Raw genomic sequence first — 24675 nt, 5'->3', positions numbered from 1 at the left:
TGTGCGGTCCCTTCTCAAGGTTTCCTAATCCCCTCAAGCTGTGGTTTTGAGTTTTTCCTTCCCTCATGAAGGTTTTAGAACATGGGTGCCAAACAGGCGGCCCGCGGGCCAAATCAGGCCCGCGAGACAACACTCAGAGAAGCGCAAGAGAAAAACAAGCTGCAGGTTGAAATATGTCAACTTGATGTTGCCAAAGCCAGGTGCCTCTCACAAAGACACCGTATTTTCTCTCTCTCGCTCTCTCTCTCTTCCACCCCTTTTCTCCCACTCTGTCTGTCTCTTTCACTCTCTGTGTCTTTTAACCTATTTTGCTCTAACTTCCTTTTTCCCTTTTCTCTCTTCATACCCTTCGCGCTTTCTTTTCTCTCCTTCTTTCTATTTATCTTTGGATTTCTTTCTTCCTCTCCCTTTCTTTTCCCCCTCTCTCATGACTTTTTATCTCTTTTGTTTCTCACGCTCTCTCCCTCTCTCTCTTTTTTTCTTTCTTTGTCCTGCCCTCTCTCCTTTTCCCTTCCTCTTTCTCTTATTTCTTTATCTCTCTTTTTCTTCCTCTTTAATCTACTAGTCCAGCCCCTAACAGAGTGTTTGTTCTATCGTGTGGCCCCCGAGTTAAAATGAGTTTGACACCCCTGTTCTAGAACAATGGATGGCGTAATAGTAGTCTGTAAATCCCTTTGAGAATTCTTGTGATTAAGGGCTATACAAATTGTCAAGGTTGGGTAGGGTTACTTTAACTAGATTACTTTCAATGACTTTTGGATTACTCCAATATCAAATATGCTAATAAAAGACAAAAGAAACTAAATATGAATAAAATGACAACATTTTGTGCAGGCTTGGGGAGTAACGGAATACAAGGAACGGCAAAAATGATGTTGGCAATCTGTTTGGATTTATTTTCATTTTGTTTCTGTCACGTTTTATGTTCGTTTTGCCGGAGATCAAAGAGATCAAAGCCAGGAGAGAATGCTTACCACGTGTTGTGAGTCATCATTTGATTCATATTTAGTTTCTTTTGTCTTTTATTTGCATATTTGGTATTGGAGTAATCCAAAAGTAATTGAAAGTAATCCAGTTAAAGTAACCCTACCTAACCTTGATAATAATAACTGCTAAGAGTTCATTTTGCATTGATTCTAATCAGGGTTCGTATGGGTACTTGAAATCCTGGAAAAAGTTGGTAATTTAATCCATTTTCACGGATTGGCTTGAATTTGGGACAAAGTGCTTGTAAACGCTTGAAATTGTTGCCATGTCCCCGGTAATCTGACTTAATAGACCACGCATTGAAAAAATATATGAATTTGTTGCTGTATTATGCATCATGTATGGACATTTATTTTGGGTTATGCAAAAATGAAAGTAGCGTTTCCAAGTGGTATATTGTAATAGAAGAACTTCCTTCCATTTTCATTTTGTTTCTGTGGCATTTGATGTTCGTTTTGCCAGAGATCAAAGAGATCAAAGTCAGGAGAGAAAGCTTACCACGTGTTGTGAGTCATCATTTGATTCCTATTTAGTATATTTTGTCTTTTATTAGCATATAGGGTATTGGAGTAATCCAAAAGTCATTGAAAGTAATCCAGTTCAAGTAACCCTACCTAACCTTGATAATAATAACTGCTAAGAGTTCATTTTGCATTAATTCTAATCAGGGTTCGTATGGGTACTTGAAATCCTGGAAAAAGTTGGTAATTTAATCCATTTTCACGGATTGGCTTGAATTTGGGACAAAGTGCTTGTAAACGCTTGAAATTGTTGCCATGTCCCCGGTAATCTGACTTAATAGACCACGCATTGAATAAATATTTGTATTTGTTGCTGTAATATGCATCATGTATGGACATTTATTTTGGGTGTTTCCAAGTGGTATATCGTAATAGAAGAACTTCCTTCCATTTTCATTTTGTTTCTGTTGCATTTTATGTTCGTTTTGCCGGAGATCAAAGAGATCAAAGCCAGGAGAGAAAGCTTACCATGTGTTGTGAGTCATCATTTGATTCCTATTTAGTTTCTTTTGTCTTTTTATTTGCATATTTGGTATTGGAGTAGTCCAAAAGTAATTGAAAGTAATCCAGTTAAAGTAACCCTACCCAACCCTGATAGTAAAGTAGTAGTAGTTTGCTGGTGCGCGTTGCAGCCATGTTGACGTCATCATGTGAAGCCAGGCTGCTGCTGCGGCTGTCTCCTCTCACGACCCGTCCCCGGCTGTTCCCATAATCCCCCGCGCCACGACAAGATGGAAGAAAGCAGCCACCGCCGGAGAACACTGTTTTGGTCATAAAAGCTCCCTAACTGCGACTACGGAGGCACCCCCGGCCACCTTCCCAGCCGTCTGCGGTCATGCGTAGGTGAGCGAGACCCCGACCGGCTTCCCCCTTACCCAGCCTCGCGGTTTCGCTCCGGACTCCGTCGAAATCCACGCGAGGCTAGCCTGGCGACCGCGGGGGAGATGCGCCCGAAAGGCAGCATCATTGTTTGGGATGCACGGGCCGTAATGCGGCTTTTCAATCGGAAGCTAACCGCTAACGCGCTAACTAGCCCAGTGGCTAGTTGGTTTGTTATAAACATGAAAATAAAACCTTCGGGGTTTGGTTTTTATTTAGCCGCGTTGGGTCACTGGAGCTGCAGTCGACGTGGAACCGAAATAACCCTGGAACGTTCTTTTTTATAAGGCAGCCGCACGCACGGTAATCATTATCCGCTCGCGATTACGGCTAAAGTTAGCTATCAATAAACGGAGCGCCAGTCGAACACATTTTACTCAATCTGTGGGGAAAAAAACTCCAAAATATGGCCATTATTTAATTCAAGATACATTAAAATATAATTACCGTAATTACAGCCGAGAGTCGCATATGCATTTTTAAATACCCTTCGAATGCGTGTTTTTTACAAATATACACAAGAAAACCAACTTTTTGGTTTCTTTCTCAAATCCTAACATCGAGTTACACGATAATTAACGACTTTTGGTGATTTTATAAGCTTTTTAGAAGTGCTACGAAGGTTCGAGAGTGCGACCGCGACGATGCGTCGCCGGGCTCATTGTGGTGAGTCGGCGGCTATGCTAACTAGCTGGCTAACTATTATGGATGACAAAAGCTCATCGGCTCCGTCGTCGGGATTCGAACCCTATACCGAGTCGTCGAAGCTTTCTAAAACTCGTTTAATGACCTGTAAGTGCCGTGGTTCCGTTTTTCTCGAATGTGGACCGAGATAGCGCGTTTGTTTGGGGAAAGCTGCCGAACCAACTAATTAGTAGTCAGACTGGCGTTTTCGTTTGATAGGCCATGGTTTAAAATATTGCAGGATTGTGCGGATTCGCTCCTAAATTGACATTTTGGACTCGGTATTGTGAAACAAACTCTTATTTTCGACTCTGTCGTGGACAGATATTAAAGTGCACTACAGATATTAAATTATAGGCATTCACATTTACTAGGCCAAAGGTTCGATTGGGTGTGTAAACAATGCGAAAGAATCTTGAAAATTTAAAATTAGAAAATCACAATCGAAACAGGTTTTAAATTGCTTATTTCCGTTCACGTATTGATGAATGTGCAAAATACTTGTATTTCACTCTCAATACTCACTAATATAAAACCTTTGTAATGACTTTTCTCTTACATTGTATAATGTAATGTTTATTGAAAGTATTGTTAGATACATTAATCAAAACATGACACAAAACTAATGCTGAGAGTGAGCATGGCCAAATTTGGTCACCTTACGCCCCCTCCCCTAAGAAAATTTAAAAAAATATCTCTGCCAACATTTGCTTAAAAGTTTTCACCGAAATTGCACTAACAACCCGGTCAGGCAAAAAAATCCAGATTTTTGGTATCCTGAAAGAAATAAAGTTTCCATGCAAGTTGCTGGTAGGTCTAGGCACCTGTAACTTATATCCGTGGCCACGTAAACCATCGACACGACAGAACTCAAAAATTGATCAAAGGGCACATTGATCATTCCATGTAGTACTTTGAACACAAAAATTAAATCAAATCGAATTCTGCAGAGCTCGAAAAAGTCTAAGTTCAGTCTTTGTAGCCTTTCCGGATATGACAAGTTGTGCATCCCAGGTATCCGCTTCGTATACCGACGTTGAACTCCTTCCAGTAGGTTGATGTCTTTGAGTAAGGGTTCCACACAACGCTATTATATTCTAACCCAGGTCTAACATACACATACAAACATGGAGTATAATCCTTTTGAAATTTGGGTACTTGCGATTTCAATAAAATAAATGCAAACTAATGTACTTTTAAGTACGTCAAGGCTACAAACCAAGTTTTTGAAATGACTAAAACAAGTTCTAAGTTCTAAAACCTGGTAAACCATGCTTTAGACAGGGATTGCGCAATGATAACAAGTGATGATTTAGTTTTTTGTGTTTTTTTTAAATGTTATTTCTTTGTATACTATAACCCTTAACTTTTTATTTCACGTCGTTTTACCTCTTTCTTCAAGTCAAGTCATTTTTATTTGTATAGCCCTTGATCACAAAGAGTCTCAAAGGGCTGCACAGGTTATTGCAAAGGCTATTGTTTCAGACTATTATTACAACATGAGGGCAAGGAAAAACTCAAAAACCTCAACATGAGGAAAATGAAGAAACCTTGAGAAGGGACGGCACATGTGGTATCCCCCTTTCAGGATTACCAGACAGCAAGTCAAGTCACATTTATTTATATAGCCCTTAATCAAAGAAATGTCTCAAAGGACTGCACAGGATTACAATGACACCATTACCTGATCTTAAACCAACATGCGGGCAAGGAAAAACTCAAAACCTCAGCGTGAGGAAAAAAGAAACCTTGAGAAGGGGGCTCACAAGTTGTAATCCCCCTTCCAGGATGACCAGGGTGGTATAGATTTAGCATTGAGTTACAGTACACGAACAATAGTAAACATCAATAAAAGAGAACACTAGGTAACATGTTGAAATTTGTCCAGAAAGTCCATGACGGCAACGACGCAGCTTCCCATCTCTGCCAGCTGGTCAATGCAGGCGTTTACTTCTTTTTTAATCTTCTAATAAATTATTTTGTGCCATTGGGATGTCTCTTTTAATTTGATTGTGCATTTGACACTATTCTTTGACCATAAATTCATACTTTTAGACATAGAATAGAATAGACCTTTATTGTCATTGTTACAAAATGGGTTAACATATTGTGACAACGAAATTGGGCACTCTCGAACCTTCGTAGCACTTCTAAAAAGCTTATAAAATCACCAAAAGTCGTTAGTTATTGTTTCATTCGATGTTAGGATTTGAGAAAGAAACCAAAAAGTTGGTTTTCTTGTGTGTATTTGTAAAAACACGCATTCGAAGGGTATTTAAAAATGCATATGCGACTCTTTGCTGTAGAGGGCAATGATTCTTTATCACACTTTTTTCCCATAATGGAAACTTACAGATACGCCAGTCCACAAGTAATACCTTGTAAATATTGCCTATCCCTTGATATATATATATATATATATAATATCCCCATTTCATCTAAAATCTTTTATTACTTGTTTATCCTGAAATAACATGTTCAGTCCTGTTGTAAACAATGTTCTCTACACCAGAGCTACTTACATGGGGCGGCAGTAGCTCAGGAGGTAGAGCGCTCGTCTTGGGATCAAGGGATCCCAGTTCGAATCCCGGCTTGTCCGTGTTACATGTCGAAGTGTCCTTGGGTAAGACACTGAACCCCTAATACCCCCAATAAGCAGGTTAGCGTCTTACATGGCTGCAATACAAGGCCGCTATTGGGAAATGTGAAGCACACTGTAAAGCGCTTTGGGAAGTCATTGTCTTGAAAAGCGCTATATAAATGCAGATCATTTCATTTCACCAGTGTTTTTCAAACTTTTTTTTGAGCCAGGGCACGTTTTTTACATTGGAAAAATTTTGCGGCACACCACTAACCAACAAAAAATGACACTACTGTAATTAAACATACTGTTTAATTACAGTATAATTTGTCTATTTATTTATATTCAGTCAGTGTTGTAGCTAGACACTTGACAATGACATATTTGCAGAAAATGAGTCATAAAAGTTTCATAAAATTTTCAATTTTTAAAAGGGACATTGGATAATCTCTCACGGCACAGTGGTTGAAAATCTCTACACTGTCACCAATGACCATTAAGACTATTCTACAAAACCCAAGTATGCCTTTTAAAAAACAGTTGTCGGCAATTCTGCGGACTTTTGTATGAAAAGAAATCACCTGGAAATATTGGTTGTGGTATGTCTTTAAAGGTGGGACATGGTTAATGAAGTTTTTAGTCATTTTTAAAGGTGCACTAGTGCCAAAATCTTCACAAGAACCAGCGGTAGTGTTAATTTCCTGCTGCCTTCATACAGTTTAAGTGGTCGAATGATATTACACGACTAAAACCTTAATATAAAAGCCATAGAACTTTTTTGAGACCATCATGTGTGGATAGTCTACAGTGGGGTCCGGGGGCATAGTACCAAGGAAGATATTTTGTACATTTCAAATTAAAATACATTGTTCTGGTGCATTTTTACAGCAGAATCAAAAAGATAGATCTTTGATCAATATGTGCCCATCTATTTTGTCTTCTATTCTAAGCATTGTGACAAATTTGTCTCTGGCACCATGATTAGAATTAGTGTGACAATAAGATACAATAAACGTGTTTTCTTAAGTCATCTATACCACTGGGATCCAGTAGGTAGAATTCGTGCTCTCAACGCTGCCAACCAGGTTCGATTCCTGTTGCATCAACAGTAAATAATAAAGCTGAGTAAAAGTAATATAAGATTTTATATTGATTTCTAATCAGAAATTAGGGGTCCACGTTATACACAAATGCCCGTTATAATAGTGTACAATAGATCCCAAAATATATTATTTTTAATAGAAGTTCATTAAACTGGTGGAACCGATTAAACCATGGTGGCCCACCAGAATTTTCTTATACAATGGGAAACACTGAAATTATCAATGATTTTTTTTTTCTCCTGAATTGTCACAATTTCCTCTTTTTCAGGGTGTTCTCCTGCATTCCTCTTTAGAATTATCAGCCTGGCTCGCTCCGACACAAGGCAAAACTACCACCATGAGTATTATCCAAGACAAAATTGGCAATGAGTTTTTGCGCAACGGTGGCATGGACCCCAACTTCCCTCCCGGCATGCTCATGTTCAGCCACCTTCCGCCCGTCACCAGCTTCACGAGGCTCACGTCGCAGTCGGTCATGGGCGAGATGCCGCAAGAGATGGTCCTCAAGAAGGAGCGCGACTCGCCTCCGGACCATCAGGGCGCCGGCGTGGCCAATTCGGGCGGCTTCCTCCACAGCATGGGCATCAAGCAGGAGCGGCTGAGCGAGTTGGATTATCGCATGCCTCTCTATGGCGGCGCGGGCATCGGAATGAGTTGCGGTGCGGGCAAGAGCGGGGCCGACATGCCTGACATGTCCTACAGCCACCATCAAAATCACCATAACATGCTTCTGCATGACCTCAGCCACAGCAGCGTGCGCTCCCTCGGGGAACCGGTGAGTTTGGACGTTGACCAATTATCGGGCAGGCTGATTATTTGCACCGATATTTGGGAATTTTGCAGATATCGGTATCTGCATTTTTATTTATTTGACGCGCTGATTATTTAGGCACAGATGCAGCCGAGCCTCTCTATTCCCTCCCTCTCTCTCGGACAAAACCCACCCCGTGCTTTCTGATTGGATAAGCGACCTGGAGTAGGAAGAATTTTAATAAACAGTAAAAATTGGCGGCTTTGTTAACTTACTTAGTCCAAACACGTTTGTGAATCAAGACCGCTGATAATATTGATATTTTTAAACGTCCGTGCTTGAAAAGTGTGTTTGATTAAGAGATAGCGTAACCAGTGTTTTGAACTTGTTTTAGGGAAACACGTTGAGGTGGAGACTGATATATTGGTTCTTAATCTTAACATAAGTTAGTCAGTAAAGCGTGTGTGATTGAGAGAGGGCATAAAAAGCACGCAAGAGTGGACGGCTTAGTAATTAGCTAGTACCATAACATAAGTTTGTCATTCTGCCCACACTTTTTCATTCGCAAGCTCCTAATTAACCTAATTTTTCCCTGCACTGTTCGTTTTTTATTTAAGGGAAAGTTTTGTGTGTGTTGAAATTGTATTTTACTATAAATGGTTTGAGAGCTATTATAGTTTTCAGAATTTTTAACAAATATTCTTTGTTTCTTTTTGATCAGCTTTGTGGCTGCGCCGAGACAGGGAGGTCGCTAAACCTGCGCTCTATACCTAAGACTTACGACATTGGTACCAGTTGCCTCCTTGCTTGGCATTAGGGGTTGGAACCGGGGGGGGGGGTTGGTTACCTAATAACTCCTGATGACACATCGGTTGGTTAGAACTATCGTCGCATGATTTACCGTCAACAGTCGCTTGTCTGTGTATGGGAGCCAACCCCTGATTGATCAGGTTTGAGGAAAAAGAAGATTCTTAGGTTCTTTTTACATTGTTAAAAAAAAATTGGCCTTTAAAGCAAATGAATATAAGCTTAAAATCGGCTATAATTGGTGTTGGCCCTGAAAAAACATTGTTTTCGGCTTGATAATCACACAAAAGTTGGACATATTTCGTGTTTGTATTGACAACCCATGATCACTTAGTTCAAAAATCCACAGGTTAAATAAAAACAATACTGCTGTTTGTTGTGATTACACGAAAGGCAAAGTCATTTTTGGGTCACTTTTTGAGGTTTTCGATATCACGGTTTGTCTTCAGGCGTCCGGACGAGCGGGTAAAGAGCCAAAAGATCCCACCAGCAAACGGAGAAGGACCAATGGGGACGGACAGGGAGGAAAAGCACGAAGGAAACGCAGTGATGCTTCAAAGGTTCACCATCCTAATATCATGCTTTTATTATGCTCAGAGAAGGACTCGGCCCCGGGATATCAAGCTCAGCTTGGCTCTGGGGCTGGATCCAGACTTATTATTCTCAGCCCGGATCAGTAAAAGACTGTCAACTCCAAATTCTTATATTTGTTTTCCAGTAATATGCTTTATCATGCGGCTTACATTCGTAACCAACTCTGCATAACACATTTATAATTTCCCTTCACTATTGCTTTACACGTTAGACCACCGCCTTTCGCCTCCTAAAAACGTCTACTGCTTTTTGAAGAGAAAATAATCGCTTTTTCTAATTTAGGCCGCAACAAAAAATCTTGACTCAAGTATTTTAGTCTCCGGCTGGTCTTTTGTGCGTGAATAAGCTCCTCAAACAATCCCATGCAATTTCTTGAGTGTTATTTTGGTAAAAAATGGTCACGTCCTGTTGCTTTGTTTTTTGTTTTTTTAATATTAAGGAGACTGTGTTACATGCGTAAAAATAGAGTGTGCGGTGTAACGTGCCGGTTTTTGATGACAAATGGTTGCATGTATGGATTTATTCACAAACAAGGAGGGATAATAGTTTCATGTTTGCATGTGTTAAGTGGTTTAACAGTTGAGTGAATGCAACTTTACGCCTGAACTCATCACGCTATACAAACTCAACACTGCCTTCTAGCGGTTTGAAGGAGAATTTTGTTTGCATTTATTAAAAAAAAAAAAATCAAAAATTATTGAAATGACCTAGAGACTTGCTTTTTTGACATACCTTATGCTTGGTTAGACTAAACGGGCCAGTCCTGTGCATGAGCCGTATATTTGACATGCGTAGACGAGGTGATTCGGCCCAAGAATAAAATCTCCAGTTTTCTTTATAAAATACATCTTGTGCAGTGCGTTTGACGAGAATGACTGATTTTAACGCAAACCTGCCACTCTTCGATATTGCAAAAAAGTGTAGCTACTACTCTTGTGGTAAACTTGTTCTAATGCCATCATTAGCTCTTTACTATAGTGTTATAAGCGGCACCGGCTTTGAGTAATAACAATTAAACTCTCAATAATAATAATGTATAATATTAATATTGCACTATTCTAGACCATTGTTTTTCAATCATTATGCTGGGGCACACTGGTGTTCTCTGAGAGCTTATCTAGTGCGTTGTAGGAAATCCCTCCAAATTTATATTTGCAAAAAAAAAAGCTTGCATTTGTTCAGGACCTGTGAATTCTTCCATTGATCAGCCGAGTAATTGTAACATTCATCCTTATCAGTAGGTGGCAGCACCAGATTACTATTTTTTTTCAATGTTTTTATATACCAATTATCTGCTCATGCGGAAGAACATGGAGTTAGTTTTGCTAGATAATTTAAGGATCTATTTTTAACATTTTTTTGAGGGACTGTGCTCCTCGAATTTCGGTCGGTAAGCCCTGCGGACAAAGTGCTGGCAACCGGTGCATTATTTATTCACTCACACATTCACATGATTTCATTATAATGCAAATTTTACGTGTCCTTGTTTAAAAATAATAAATCAACATTCATTGCTCTGCCTTAGCACAGAGTTGACAAAGGTCAATAAACGAGTAGAGAATAGTGACTAGCTTAAAAAAATCACATTAAAATATACTACAATTGAATTAGAATGATCTTTATTTGCATTGATGTGAACGTAGTGACCATGGTTTACTAAAGGATAAATGCATAATGAAAGCTTAAAAGAGAAAAACAAGTAAAAAAATGTACAAGGTAGTGCTTGGAGATTGGCCTAAATCACACTTGTTAAGTCTCCCGATTTGGTCGGGAGACTACCGCTTTGGCTACGATTCTCCCACCTACCGAATCTGAGAGCAACATCTACCGATTTCTAAAAATTTCATTTTCTTATGTTTTTGGGTCGCCGAAATGTTTATGTGAACAAAGTTTTGCCGGTTAAAATGTAGCCGAATTATCCATAGTCTTTATCATCGTCTTTTTCGCCGCTCTGCACCGGAAAAAGCTTTGATCGAGACTCGGCAATCATATATATCACATGTTGAAACAATGACAATAAAGGTATATTCTATTCTATTCTATAATCTCGAACTCAACGTGATCTCATTCCTTTGAGAGCAGCAGACGAATAAGAGTGCTACATATGACTATGTTAAAGAACACCAGACAATTTGGATTAATTAAACATTGTAATGATCACATGTAAACATAAAATAACAAAGTAGATTGAAAAACGAATTTTATTGTTGTCTTTTCAAATAATAATAATAATCTCCCGATTTCCCGTTTCTGAAACTTAACATGTATGCCTAAATTGTAATAATAGTAAAATGTAAATTAGCAAGAAAATTCTCAAATAAGATATAAATACTATTTGTTGAATACCCATTTTTCAATACAACTGGCAAGATAAATATTCTTCAGTCTTGCGTGGCTGTTTAGGGTGGTGATGGCCCTGTGGAGGAAAGAAAAATAGAATAGAATATACCTTTATTGTCATTGTTACAAAATGGGTTAACATATTGTGACAACGAAATTGGGCATGACACTCCAGGTTCACACATTCACAGTGAGGTAAAAAACCCAATAAGATAAGGTTATAAAACAAGGAGGATAAGGTTATAGTTATAATTTACACAAAATTTACCCAAGAAATGTCGGCATATAGGATGTTACATTCAGTTTGATATCGTAGGGTTTGTGCAATATGCATTTGGTGCAAAAATAGTCATCATAGTGCAAAAAAATGGTCAACATATGCATTTGGTGCAAAAATAGTCATCATAGTGCAAAAAAAGATAGTCAACATTGTGTAAGGTGAGCAGTATACATAGTGCAGTCAACATTGTGCAAGAAACATAGACATGAGTACCATTTCCGTTCGTATGAGGTAGTGTTTTTTGCAAAAAATGTCATGATTAGAGCGTTCATCAGGACCAAAGCTAACAGAATCTCAATGTCATATCCTCCTAGGCCATGATGCTGGATGCGGATGGTGCCTGCCTGTCCCCCAACTCCAAACCGCACATCTGCGAGCACTGCAACGCTGCCTTCCGTAGCTCCTATCACTTGCGCAGACATGTGCTCATACACACAGGTGAGAGGCTTTCACTGCTTGCGGTTCCCACCTTTTCAGACATCCAGCTGCAAAGAAAATCCAGCGCGCTGTCTGGGAGCATCACGTCATGTCGACCTCTCGAGGATGACTCAACGATTGCTCATAGGTTTCGGATGTCTTAGTCATCCTCGTTGCTGGGAAATTCGAATGGCGGATTGTCAAAATAGATGTTTTGTCCATTTAAGCCTGGCCACACGAGCGTGCAATGCCATTTGCGAACGCAGGTTTTGAACAAGTGCTTGAAATCCTTGAAAATGCTTGAATTTTAATGTTGTGTTTTCAAGGAGTGAAAAATGACGTCGACACTGCTCTGTGGTTGCTTTGCTTTGCTATCGTATTTCTTCTTCCCGTGTGATTAACGGTGACTGGCATTAGTTGGTATGGCATTGTCCTATTAAGCGTCCTTACCCCTTATGGGAAAGGTGCATGCTACACCTAAACACGGCACTATAAAATGAGTATTAGTGCAAGGATTTTAGGTCAATCAAATAGCGGCAGTAGCTCAGGAGGTAGAGCGCTCGTCTTGGGATCAAGGGATCCCAGTTCGAATCCCGGCTCGTCTGTGTTACATGTCGAAGTGTCCTTGGGTAAGACACTGAACCCCTAATACCCCCAATAAGCAGGTTAGCGCCTTACATGGCTGCAAGGCCGCTATTGGGAAATGTGGAGCGCATTGTAAAGCGCTTTGGGAAGTCATTGACTTGAAAAGCGCTATATAAATGCAGATCATTTCATTTATTATGGGCAGGGTTGGGTAGGGTTACTTTAACTTGATTACTTTCAATTAATTTTGGATTGCTCCAATACCAAATATGCTAATAAAAGACAAAATAAACTAATCATGAATAAAATGATGACTCACAACACGTGGTAAGCTTTCTCTCCTGGCTTTGATCTCCCGCAAAACTAACATAAAATCCTACAGAAACAAAATGAAAATAAATCCAAACAGCTTGCCAACATCATTGTATTCCGTTACTCCCCAAGCCTGCACAAAATTGAGTCATTTTATTCATATTTAGTTTCTTTTGTCTTTTATTAGCATATTTGGTATTGGAGTAATCCAAAAGTAATTGAAAGTAATCCAGTTAAAGTAACCCTACCTAATCCTGATTATGGGCCATGCAAAAAAATGAAGGTAGGGTTTCCCAGTGCTAAATTGTAGGGGGACTACCCAACTCTACCCAAGTTGTCTCAAAAACAAATATATTTGCGATTTACTCAAGATCTTAAAACCATCTCTTGATAAATGCACTCACAAGATTAAAAATTGCATATGTAGATTGCTGGTACACTGCCTAGCAAAAGTATGACCCTCCCTAGAACTTGTAGTCATATTGCCACATTTCAGACACAGAGTTTTAGCTAAAAAACTGAAAATAATTGTCCAGGAATCAACAACAATGTGAGACGCAATCGTGAACTGGAACCAAATTATTTAAACCATCTATATTTAAAACAATAACAAATTTGTAGACGCGATCGCATAAACTCTTCTTTCATCTTTCTTGGGGTTTGGCTTGGCATTGGGACTGTACTTGAAACATGTCGCTTCTTACTTTCACTATTTTCATGCTACACTAATAGAAACAAACAATACACATGTGGGCAAGCATGATGCCAATCCATTACCTTGTTTTTCTTTCTCTCTATCTCTCTCTGTCTACATCCCACCCTTCATTTTCTCTGACTCTCTCTCTCTTTCAGTCTCTTTCTTTGTTCCTCTATGTCTCTTGCACTCTGTGTCTTTTACCTTATTTTTCTTTCTCTTCATTATTTCCTTTTCTCTCTTTCTCACCTTTTCCTCTATTTCTCTTTGGATTTCTTTCTTTCTCTCTCTTTCTTCCTCCTCTCATTATTATCCATCTCTTCTGTTTCTCACGTTCTCTCTCTGTCTTTCCTCTCTCCCTCCCTTTTCTCTCATTCTATTCCTCTCTATTTCACCCTGTCTGTCTCTCTTTTTCTCTGTTCCTCTTTGTCTCTTTCTCTCTATTTTTATCCTTATTTTGCTTTCTCTTACTTTTTTCCTTTTCCCTCACGCTCTCTCGCTTACCTCTTCTCACTTCCTCCCATTCTCTCTTTTTCTCTCCTCTCTTTTTCTCTTTGGATTTCTTTCTTTATCTCTTTCTTTCCCCCTCCCTCACTATTTCTTTTTATCTCTCCATCTTTCTTTGTCCCACCCCATCTCTTTTTCTCTCCCTCCCTTTCTCTTATTTATTTCTCTCTCTCTTTCTTTCGCTCTAATCTACTAGTCCGGCCCCCGAAAGAATGTTTGTTCTATCGTGTGGCCCCCGAGTTAAAATGAGTTTGACACCCCTGCCTTAAACGATTTACTTCACCTTTTAAGGAGAAATTTGTCTGTTTTGCCACCATTATGTATATAATACATGAGCAAAATGGGAGGCTTGACAGTACTTTATTCAATATTTACTACGTATTCACGATATTTCAACTTGGATCACTCAAAAATCAAGCAAAGTCTTCAATTCATACATCATTCATTTGAATTGAACAGCAGGGTATGTTATTTTTAAAACAGTGACAGTTCTCTTTCCGTAGCATCTGAGTCATTGTCATGTCACATGAGTTTCATTTAATCCTCGAGGAATGATAACAGGCAAATACAAACCACGAATTACAACAACGCTAAAGAATTACTATGTGAAGTCTCTTGCAATCTGGCACTATTTTCCACAGAATGGTTGCCCTGTCATTTAGACATAAGAGCTGACATTTTATGCAATGTTTTCCTTTGGTAAATATGTGATCAGCTCCATAATTGCCACAGTTTTAGCGGTAGTCACCATCTTAAATGGTCACATGATCCGAAAAAGCGGCGCTTGGCAACTTGGAGAAAAGCGAAAAACGGTTTCTGGTGCGCAAAGGTCGCGCTGTTGGTGTTCTGCAGCCAAAGGTGTCAATGCCAAATTCCCCACGCTAATGGCAATCACCGCACTGGACTTTATCCATCGCTATTTATTCTCACCTCATCAGTGTCTGTGCAGGGTTTGTACGGGTGCTCAAAATCCGGGAAACGCTTGAATTTTAATGTTGTATTTTCAAGGTAAGATAAATGCTTGAATTTTGGGTGAAGTGCTTGAAAATGTTTGAAATTCTTGCCATGTTTCTCAGCAGTCTGACTCGACAGACCACAAATTATATGAAGAAAAATAAAGTCAGCATGACAAGGCAGCTGCTATTGTATGGCGTTGCACCTACTGGTGCTTTAGGAGAGGTGCATTCAGGAGTGCGAGATACATCTCTTCACAATGGGAGAGGCAGCACTTTCCAGTCATATCATAAGATAACTCACAGAGATGACTGGTTTAACTATAATTTTTTTGCCAAGGGTTTCCTACATGTAACACCTAAGCAAGGCACTATGAAATGCTTATTAGTGTAATAATTTTATATCATTTAAGGACAATGGTTAAGGGCCATGTCAAAAATTGAGATGGCGTTTCCCAGAAGTAAATTGTAATGGGAAGAACATCATGCAACTGAAAATTTAAGCTACATACTAGCGTCATTTTTACCTGACACTTACTGTATTTGGGGAGAGATTGATTCCAAAAATATTTACACACGTATAGTTAAAATCCATAAATACATTCACAACTTAAGATCTGAAAATCTTATGTCTTGGTAAATGCACACGCAAGATTAAGAATCCCATATGTAAATTGCAGATACATTTGTGGATCTGCAGAATACATGACTCAGACCGGATTTCCACTTAAGGGTACTGGAAAAATCGGCCTTGAAAGTGCTTTAAAAGTGCTTGATTTTGGCCATGATAAAGGTGTAGAAACCCTGCCATTTAAAGAGGCAATTTCTATTGTAGTTGTGCTGTATTTAATGTGTTGGAGGGACCATTGTACTCTTGATCGCACAGGTGAGAGGCCTTTTCGGTGCAGTCAGTGTAACATGAGCTTCATTCAGAAGTACCTGCTGCAGCGGCATGAAAAGATCCACAGCGGTGAGTTGCCTTTACTCTCATCGGCTTTCACGTCGACGTTTCTGCATGAATCTCATCCCATTGTGGCCTTTTTTTCCCTTTTTTAGGTGAGAAACCTTTCAGCTGCGACCAATGCAACATGCGTTTCATCCAGAAGTACCACATGGAGCGACACAAACGGACGCACAGTGGCGAGAAGCCATATCGATGCGATACATGCCAACAAGTATGTTTTGGGGGAAATTCTGTTGATTTCGAGTTGACATTCACAGGTTGTTAAAAAGCAGGGTTTAAGATTTTGACCAATTTACCCACAAATGCGGTCAAATTTGATGCATGCTGGTAAAAAAAATCCGTTTTTCAACCACTGTGCTACGGCACAGTAATTAGTCCTCATACTGTGCTGTGGCTAATTGTTGAATTTGTGTGCCTGTGCGGTCTTGCTAAAGCTATCTTTCATTTAGATGTACAGTGGAACCTCGGTTCTCGACCATAATCCGTTCCAGAACCCTGTTCTAAAACCGATTTGGTCGATCACGGAAAATCGTTTTTCCCATTAATAGTAATGTAAAATCGTTTTAATCCGTTCCAACACCGTTGAATGTTTACCATGATCGTAAACATGAAGCTAACCCAGGCTAATCGTACGTTCGTGTGGCGTAATCTTCCGTACGAAAGATTACGCTAACATGAACGTGTAAAAATAAAAAAATCAGGTCATTTACACGTCATTTAGCACCCGGGTCTCCACAAAAAGTGGTCAGCGGTAAAGGATAAAGAAAAGAATTATGAATAGGATTTCTTACCTTTGTGGTGCTCAGCAGAAGCCATGCTGTATGTATAGCAAGATCGGAAACTCGCAAACCTTCTTCATATTTTGCTATTATTTCTTTCTTAAATGCAATAGTTGTACGCACTACTCTTCTTTTTTAAACTGTAGCAACTTTGCTGCTTGCACCGAACTTCTTCCGAGGCATAATTAGGGATTAAAACACTCAGCGATATTAAATACGAAAGCAAAAAGAAGTGCGCGCTCACGTGACAACAGTTCTTCACGAGGGGTGAGGGCAATCTACACCCGTACGCCGCTCAGCATCGTACCGGCGTTCGAACTCCGATTTTTTGAACGAAAAGCGAAGCAAGAATTTCTCTAAATTTTTGGTCGAGAACCGATTTGTTCGAACTGAGAGGCGTTCGAAAACCGAGGTTCCACTGCACTGTTACCTGAGATGCAACGACGGTGTTGCAGGAGATTTTTTCAATAAAAAGAAATTTGCCTTGGCTCAAAAAAGGTTGAAATACACTGGTTTAGTATATTGCCATATGTACTTACATATAAACTGAATTCCAAACTATAAATCGCAAAACTGTTATCCGAGTCGGCTTACATTTTAAAAATAAATGAAAAATGGAGGGGTAGCCACCCAATGGCCCACAGCTGTGCGGTGTCCTCGTGCTCCTTTCTCGCCCGATTTTTTCTTCCCGTTCATTCCATCGACTTTCAATTGAATTTAAGTGTGATTTATGACTTTTTTTTATTATAATGGATCTCCATAAAGTTAGTGATATGGGGAAGGAAAAGTGGAAAACAGTGACAACAACAATCGAGACAAAGAGGAAAATGATCCCGAAATATGAAAAAGGTGTACGAGTGTCTGCCATCGAAGCGCTACCTAAAAGTTCAATAAAGTGCCACTACGTTTTTTTTAGTTGGTCGCACAAGATTAGGTCGCACAAGCGTTTGTCAGAACCAGGAAAAAATACTGCAATTTTGCGTACTGTTTAAACGACTATTTATTTTTGCATGCACAATTAGTCATCAATTATATCTCAACTGGTTGTTTCACTGTCAATTGGTACTGCCAGAAACAAGACGGTGTCTAAATCCTGTAATGTGCATCCGAACAGCTAAGAAAAATTAGAGCCTCGATAAATCTGAAGAAATTGTAATGGAAACTTAAATTTCATCACGTTAGTCTTCTGCTAAAATTAAATTATTCTATGTGATTTGGCATGGGGATGAGGACTTGCAATGCATTGTTTTGATTCTACGTCTTTCACAGACCAGTTTCGTTCGGGTGCTTGAAATCCTTGAAAATAGATATATACTTTATTCATCCCCGAAGGGAAATTCACATTTCCAGCAGCATCCCTGAGCTGAGAACAATACAATAATAAAGCAAAAAGAATACAATATACAAATACCCAGTGTGACGTGCAAATGCCCACTGTAGCGTGTTATATAGAATAACTAAATAGTGCTACACAGAATACATATTGCAATAAGATTCGGTAATATGCAATGTAGGTGGTGTGGTTTACTGTGGGCTTTTACTCTGCTGGGTAGAGTTAAAGAGCCTCATGGCATGAGGAAGAAAAGATCTCTTCAGTCTGTCCGTAGTACAAGACAGTGACAGCAGTCTGTCGCTGAAACTGCTCTTCTGTCTGGAGATAATGCTGTGTAGTGGATGCGATGGATGCCCGAATTGAAACGTTTTGTATTCAAGGATTGGAAAGTTCTTCAATGTTGTGTGAAGTGCTTGTAAATCCTTGAAATTGTTGCCATGTCTGCTTAATGATGATGCAGATACTGCTCTCTGGTGGCTCCAGTTTGCCATTGCATTCCTTCCCCTTGATAAACGGCAGCTGGCATTAGTTTTTATGGCATTGTCTTATAAAGGGTTATCGCTACGCTACAGGTTGAGCCCAAGAGGACAGTTCATACTACACCTAAAAGGGGCACTATGAAATGTGTTTTAGTGCAAGGATTAATTCATCAATTATGCACATTTATGATAGGCCATGCTAAAAATTAGGTCACATTTCCAAGTAATAAATTAAAATGGGAAGAACTTTATGCAACTGAAAATATAAGCTAAAAATTACAATAATTTTCACCCTACACCTACGTGGTGAGAGATTTGTCTCAAAAACAAATTTTCCCGATTTTTTTAAGATAAAAAAAAAATCATCTCTCATGATTGAATACACACGCAATATTAAAAATTGCATATGTAAATCGCAGATACATTTGCGGCTCTGCAAAATACATGATTCACACCTGATTTTTATGGTAATGGAGAAATTGGAAAATTACCTTTCAGAGTGCTTGTATTTGGCCATGAAAAGGTGTACAAACCATGCGTTGACTACCAAAAAGATTATATGCCTATCATGTTGGGAGGGTCAAGTTTGGCAATTTTGTGCCAAGAAGTTGGGTCACTGTGTCTGATCATTTTGTCGCTTTGTCAATCTCACAGTTTTTCTCAAGAACAGACCGGTTACTGAAGCACAAGCGGACTTGCGGAGAAGCCATAAAGAAGGGCCTGGACCCGAACATGCTGGATCTCGGCGACGCTGAGCTCGGCCAGGGCAGCTATTCACTCACTCAGGGAACCGCGACCACCTCCGGGCGCAAACGGGCCAAGGCCAAAAATGGGGAGGGCGGCGAGCGTAAAAGGAAGAAAAACGCGTCCGCCGCATCCATGGCGACGTCGTCCTCCGCGGCTATGGCGCGCGACATGGGCCTGCAGGACTACAGCATGGAGCAGCCGTCGAGTTCGGCCATGCAGGGGCGCTCTCCCAAATTGGTCTTCAAAAAAGCAGGCCGCAAGGGTTTGGATAAGGGCCTCCTTTCTCTTGAAGACGGTGCCGAGGGACAAAAAGTCTTGGGCCCCAAAGCCAGCTCCATGGATCACGTGGACACCTCCGGGCTGGACAACATGGGCCTGCTCCAGGGAGCCGGGGGAAGCAAGCAGGGCCCCACCACCAGCAGCAACTACGACGATGCAATGCAGTTTGTGAAAAAGCGGCGCTACCTCCAAGCCGTCACCAACGACTACGGCGCGCTCCACATGGCGCAAGGGGGCAGCGTCATCCAGGTTTCCCTGGGACCCGAGCCCACCCTGGCCATGCTGGACGCGTCCCCCTTGGAACTCAAACACGACAAGTCGGGCATCCCGGACGAGGTTCTTCAAAGCCTGCTGGAACACTACAGTCACAAACCGGAGGGGGGGCACCACCACGACGTGGCTTTTGACTTGTCGGATCACCCGCACCACGTGGACCTCCAGCCGGCGGCGCCCGTCACCCCTGAGCTGGAGGACGACGCGGTCAACGGGGGGGACAAAACGGCGGTGATGAGCGAGTACTCCAAGTTCCTATTGCAGGCCCTGGAGCGCACCAGCCACAGCGGGCCCTTCCCCAGTCTGGGGGCCACGGGGCCTTTCCCGCTCCTGTCCAGCAGCTCCAGCCCCACGGGGCCCCTGTTCTCGGATAAGCACGTATACAGCACCTCGCCGCTGGATTGCGGCTACCCTCCGGCCGTTTCCTCGCCGCTGCCCATCGCCGCCCCCTCGTCCGCCTCCTCCTCCGCCTCCTCCAAGTCCCACTACGGCATGCTCGTGGGATCCCCCTCCCAGGCGGGCTTCCACCTCTCTTTGGATTCTACCAGTCACCAGCAGCTGACCCCTTCTCAGGAGCTGACAGAGCAACTGGAGAAGCAGCACTCCCCCGGAGCCTTCAACCTACCTCCCCAGGATCTGACTGTCCAGGCCGATAACTCCAAGGGACAACAAGCCAAGAGCGGAGGGAGCGCCGCTCCCACCAACGGTTCCGGCTTCTCGGACCTCTCGCCTCTAAACCCGCCCAAGGAATCCACCACGTACCAGATCGAGAATTTCGCCCAGGCCTTCGGCTCCCAGTTCAAGTCGGGACGCCGCACCCCTCTGAGCTACGGCAGCGACCCCGGGGCCGAGGTGGACCACAGAATACGGACTCCCGTCTCAGAGTTCTCAGGGTATAGCAGCTTGTTAGCTGAAGTCGGCGAGCCAGCGAGTACAGGATCAAAAACCCCGACAAGCCAAAGTTTCAGATAAGGGTCGAGCCAAGTGGAACCCGGTTGGGGTCAGGGGGGAGCACGCTTGTTGTCCTGCTCACCTCCACCCACTCCTCCTATTCATCCCCATTTTGTTCCTGTAGCAAACTATTTTTTTAAAACACTGCCATTAATTGTTGATGCAAATATGACCAGGGAGGGTCTACCATGGCCTAAAATGCAATTTCTTAAAATTTCTCTCACGTCTTTTAGTCGCTTTAATTTTGTCGGGGGGAAAATAATGAATTTTTTATATATATGAATATGATCGTCAACCGTAGATTTTAACCGTAATTTAAAACATTTTGAGGGTAGAGATGATGAACTTGCATTCGTTTTGAATTACTTTGGGAACCCTTGTGTTTTACCAATCATCACAGCATTCATCGTGAAGTCATATTGTTGATACTCTCAAAAAAAACAACAATACTTGTGGCAGGGAAAGCCCAGAACTCAAATGGCAAAAAAAAAAAAGTATATATTGTCTGTTACAAGAAATGTATGAACTCAGGAAATAGGCAAAATTGTGTAATAAGACTTTGTATGATGAGATGCAATTCGCACAGTTTTTACAGATGTACCTTTTGAAAACGACAAAGCTTTGAATTTATTTTTTTGAACTCGTCACGACGGCGTCGAGTCCAAACGACGGTACTGTCGCGCGTTTAATGTGAAATCCACCCGACACGTTCGACTGACATGACAAGCAAACTCACGTTCACCTCGCTTTTTTTTTTTTTTTTTTTCAAACAATCTAGCAAGCACTTTTATTTCCCTGAAACATATCGTCAGCAACAATAACCCGTTCAATTTGTGATTCTGATGCTAAAAGGAGAAAACTGTGAACAAGGGATGAGGGCGGGTGGGGTGATGGTAATAACGGGCATTTCTTTGGATTTTTTTTGTTGTTTTAACGCGGTTTGTCGGGTGATGTAAAAAAAAAAACAACAAGTGAATATGCCATAATTTTGTGAGGGGGTGGCTCTTGGTATTTAAGTGTTTTTCTAGAGCTTGGCTGAGATGCTGGAACTTGTTTTTTTTTTTAGGACTTTGTATTTATTCTCCATTCGTCACCGCTCACCTTTTGTAGAGTTAATTTATACAAACTGCGCCTCCTGAATATGCAGCAGCAGCCGTCTCGGCGACGAACAATGGCCTTCTTTGTCTTCCGCGGTCGAAGCCATTCTGTGTCCCGGCAGCCAGGGTTGATATTGAGTTTAGTCCGTATTGCGAGCCCTCGAAAAAAAATCCCCCCCTTTTTTGTCCCGGCCCTCCCCCGCCGCTTTTCCAGGACTGCCAAGCTGTGAGAGGTCGGAACAACAACATAAAACTTGACTGACCAGCCGCCTCCTTCCGAAACGCACTATGCTTTTTTTTCTTTTTTAAACAAAAATGGAGAGACGAAAAAAGACGACAAGATTGACTTAAATATACCTCATATCACGTAAAGAAAGCAGGGACACTTGTTTCATTGTATGTAGTGGAAATATTTGTAGATTAGCGGGGTTTTTTTTTTTTCGGTTATTTTACACTGCCTGTGTTTACAATGATAGAGCAAGTGACTTGTCAAAATGCAAAATGTATTTTTTCGGGGTGGGTCATTGTATTATTTTTTAATGTAAAAAAAAAACGAATCATGCCAAGCAGTGTTGCATTCTAGATGCCTAGTAGGACTTTTTGGGTTTTCTCGTTATATCCCTTATTTTTGTTACTTGCCATAATGTGTTTTTTGATATGACCTCTAGAAGGATATTGTTTACAAAATGTACAAAAACACTAAAAACGTTTTTTTTTTTGTATCAGGTATGCATGATTTTTATGGCTTTTATTTCTGACTGTCACCTCAATACCAAATGTTGTAGCAGAAGCCTCCCCCTTTTTCCTTTGTCTGGCTAGTTTTAGACCCTCGTGACATGATTTCCCGGGCTGTACCTGTTATTGAGATGATGAACGGATTAGAGAAGCCAATAAAAACTTTTGTTACAAAACAAGACATGTAACATATTTTTTCCCTCGGATGGAAAGAAAATCTGGTGGTTCAGTTTTTAGGAATGGTAGCTCTTTGGGAGGTACTTATGTACGATTGGTCCCGCCCGTGTGGCACCAGCTGCAGCTTTTTGTCAGATTGGCTCTGTCCTGTCAGTCCCCTTTTGTCGGTCCGTCTGCGAATATCTGTTTTTACGTGGCAAGCCCTTTTTCGCGCGTCCTGTTTTTTTGCTCCTGTTAGTCTCCCGTTATGATCCGTTTTGATCTCCACCACGTCTGCTTTCCCGTCCCGAATTACGACCTATTTTGATCCCAACCACGTCTGTTCTCCTCTGCTGGCTTTCGACTTGTTTCCGATCCCGACCACGTTTTTGCTCTTCTATCCCGGCTACTGACCCGGTTTTTTCCGTTCCCGACACAGTTATCACTCGCCACGGAAGTCCCACTTCCGTGTTCAGAGCGACCTGCTTTTCGCCGAATCGGGAGTCCAACCCTTTCTCTTCCTCCAATAAAACTTGTGGTACGTTACGTGAGTGGGTCCTGTTTCCGTTCCGGTCCTGACAATAGCAGCAAATATTGCTGCATTCTAGAAAAATTGGAAGTCGGATTATCCTACTCAGATGGTATCAGGCTGAAAAACGAACTTCCCACTTTTCTGGAATGCAGCACGACTTGAAACGGAAAAAAAAGAATCTTGACAGTACCGCAAGATGGTGCTACTTCTGCTATTCTTCCCATTGTTTGGTTTGACTAATCCCTTGCTACTTTGCGCTTTAGATTTTGAGGCTTTATTGTATCGTAAATTGCATAATAATTCTGTGGTCCCTAATCCTGACAATTATTTTGCTGGTTTTAATGATCATTTTCTTCTTATACTCAGGGTTGGTTAGGGTTACTTTAACTGGATTACTTTCAATGATTTTTGGATGACTCCAATACCAAATATGCTCATGAAAGACAAAAGAAACTAAATATGAATAAAATGACTCCCATTTTGTGCAGGCTTGGGGAGTAACGGAACACATGGAGCGGCAAAAATGATGTTGGCAAGCTGTTTGGATTTATTTTCCATTTTGTTTCTGTTGCATTTTATGTTCGTTTTGCCGGAGATCAAAGAGATCAAAGCCAGGAGAGAAAGCTTACCACGTGTTGTGAGTCGTCATTTGATTCCTATTTAGTTTATTTTGTCTTTTATGAGCATATTGGAGTAATCCAAAAGTCATTGAAAGTAATCCAGTTAAAGTAACCCTACCCAACCCTGCTTATACTTTGTAACATGAAAAACGTTGTTTAACGTAAGCAGTATTTGATTTTTTTTTCCCAGGAAAGTCTTGAAAAATAAGCCATAAACAGAGCAAAGTTTGATTTCTGTTATTTTGGCTGCTTGCAAAGCAACTCATCATAAACCACAAAAAGCAGGTAAGTGTACTGTTTTTGAACAGTTTTATGATCTCGTTTGGAGATTTTTTTGGGGGTTTGAACAATTTTATTGACACTATTAACAGCAAATAAACAATATGACGTTTGAAGAATTTTCTTCCACATTTTTAACAGCAATTAAACACATTCACATTTCTATCATATCCCAACAATATGAGTTTTAATTAACATTTTTAACAGCAATTAGATACTCACCAGGGGTCTGAGCGCTCACACAAAGTCGGTGAGTAACGCTTGAAACAACAGGGAGCAACCATAATCCCAAGTGTGGCAAGACAATTCATTATCAAACATGTCCAAAATTTGACATCAAGTTACATTTTGCTGAGTTTCCGGCAATGCAAAATGATTTTTCTCTTTTGAATTAATTGACTCATGTACCATTGCCTACAAACGTCGTTTGTTCTTACAATTCTTTCACAAGATATC

The 24675-nt window shown here is 40.8% G+C and overlaps 1 protein-coding gene across 1 annotated transcript; it reads left to right on the top strand.

Moving 5' to 3' along the window:
• The first annotated feature begins 2206 nt into the window (after nt 1–2206).
• znf281b (zinc finger protein 281b) lies at nt 2207–22811 on the top strand. The gene is made up of 7 exons (XM_088323964.1): nt 2207–2351; nt 7024–7530; nt 8763–8873; nt 11842–11965; nt 15882–15965; nt 16052–16170; nt 19205–22811. Exons 2-7 carry the CDS (start codon nt 7093–7095, stop codon nt 20819–20821), a joined length of 2493 nt encoding a protein of 830 aa, XP_088180090.1. The 5' UTR covers nt 2207–2351; nt 7024–7092; the 3' UTR covers nt 20822–22811.
• Nucleotides 22812–24675: the final 1864 nt, after the last annotated feature.

This window comes from Urocampus carinirostris, chromosome 19 (genome assembly GCF_059441175.1).
Source record: "Urocampus carinirostris isolate Australia breed hairy pipefish chromosome 19, RoL_Ucar_1.0, whole genome shotgun sequence".
Lineage (NCBI taxonomy): Eukaryota > Metazoa > Chordata > Actinopteri > Syngnathiformes > Syngnathidae > Urocampus > Urocampus carinirostris.
This window is presented reverse-complemented; position numbering and strand designations above follow the sequence as displayed.

What these genes read in the sequence shown, in the direction of transcription:
- znf281b (XM_088323964.1), top strand. Translation starts at nt 7,093, where the DNA reads ATGAGTATTATCCAAGACAAAATTGGCAATGAGTTTTTGCGCAACGGT. An exon ending in TGCGCTCCCTCGGGGAACCG is followed by an intron (nt 7,531 to 8,762) that starts GTGAGTTTGGAC and finishes GTTTGTCTTCAG; the next exon opens with GCGTCCGGACGAGCGGGTAA. An exon ending in AACGCAGTGATGCTTCAAAG is followed by an intron (nt 8,874 to 11,841) that starts GTTCACCATCCT and finishes ATATCCTCCTAG; the next exon opens with GCCATGATGCTGGATGCGGA.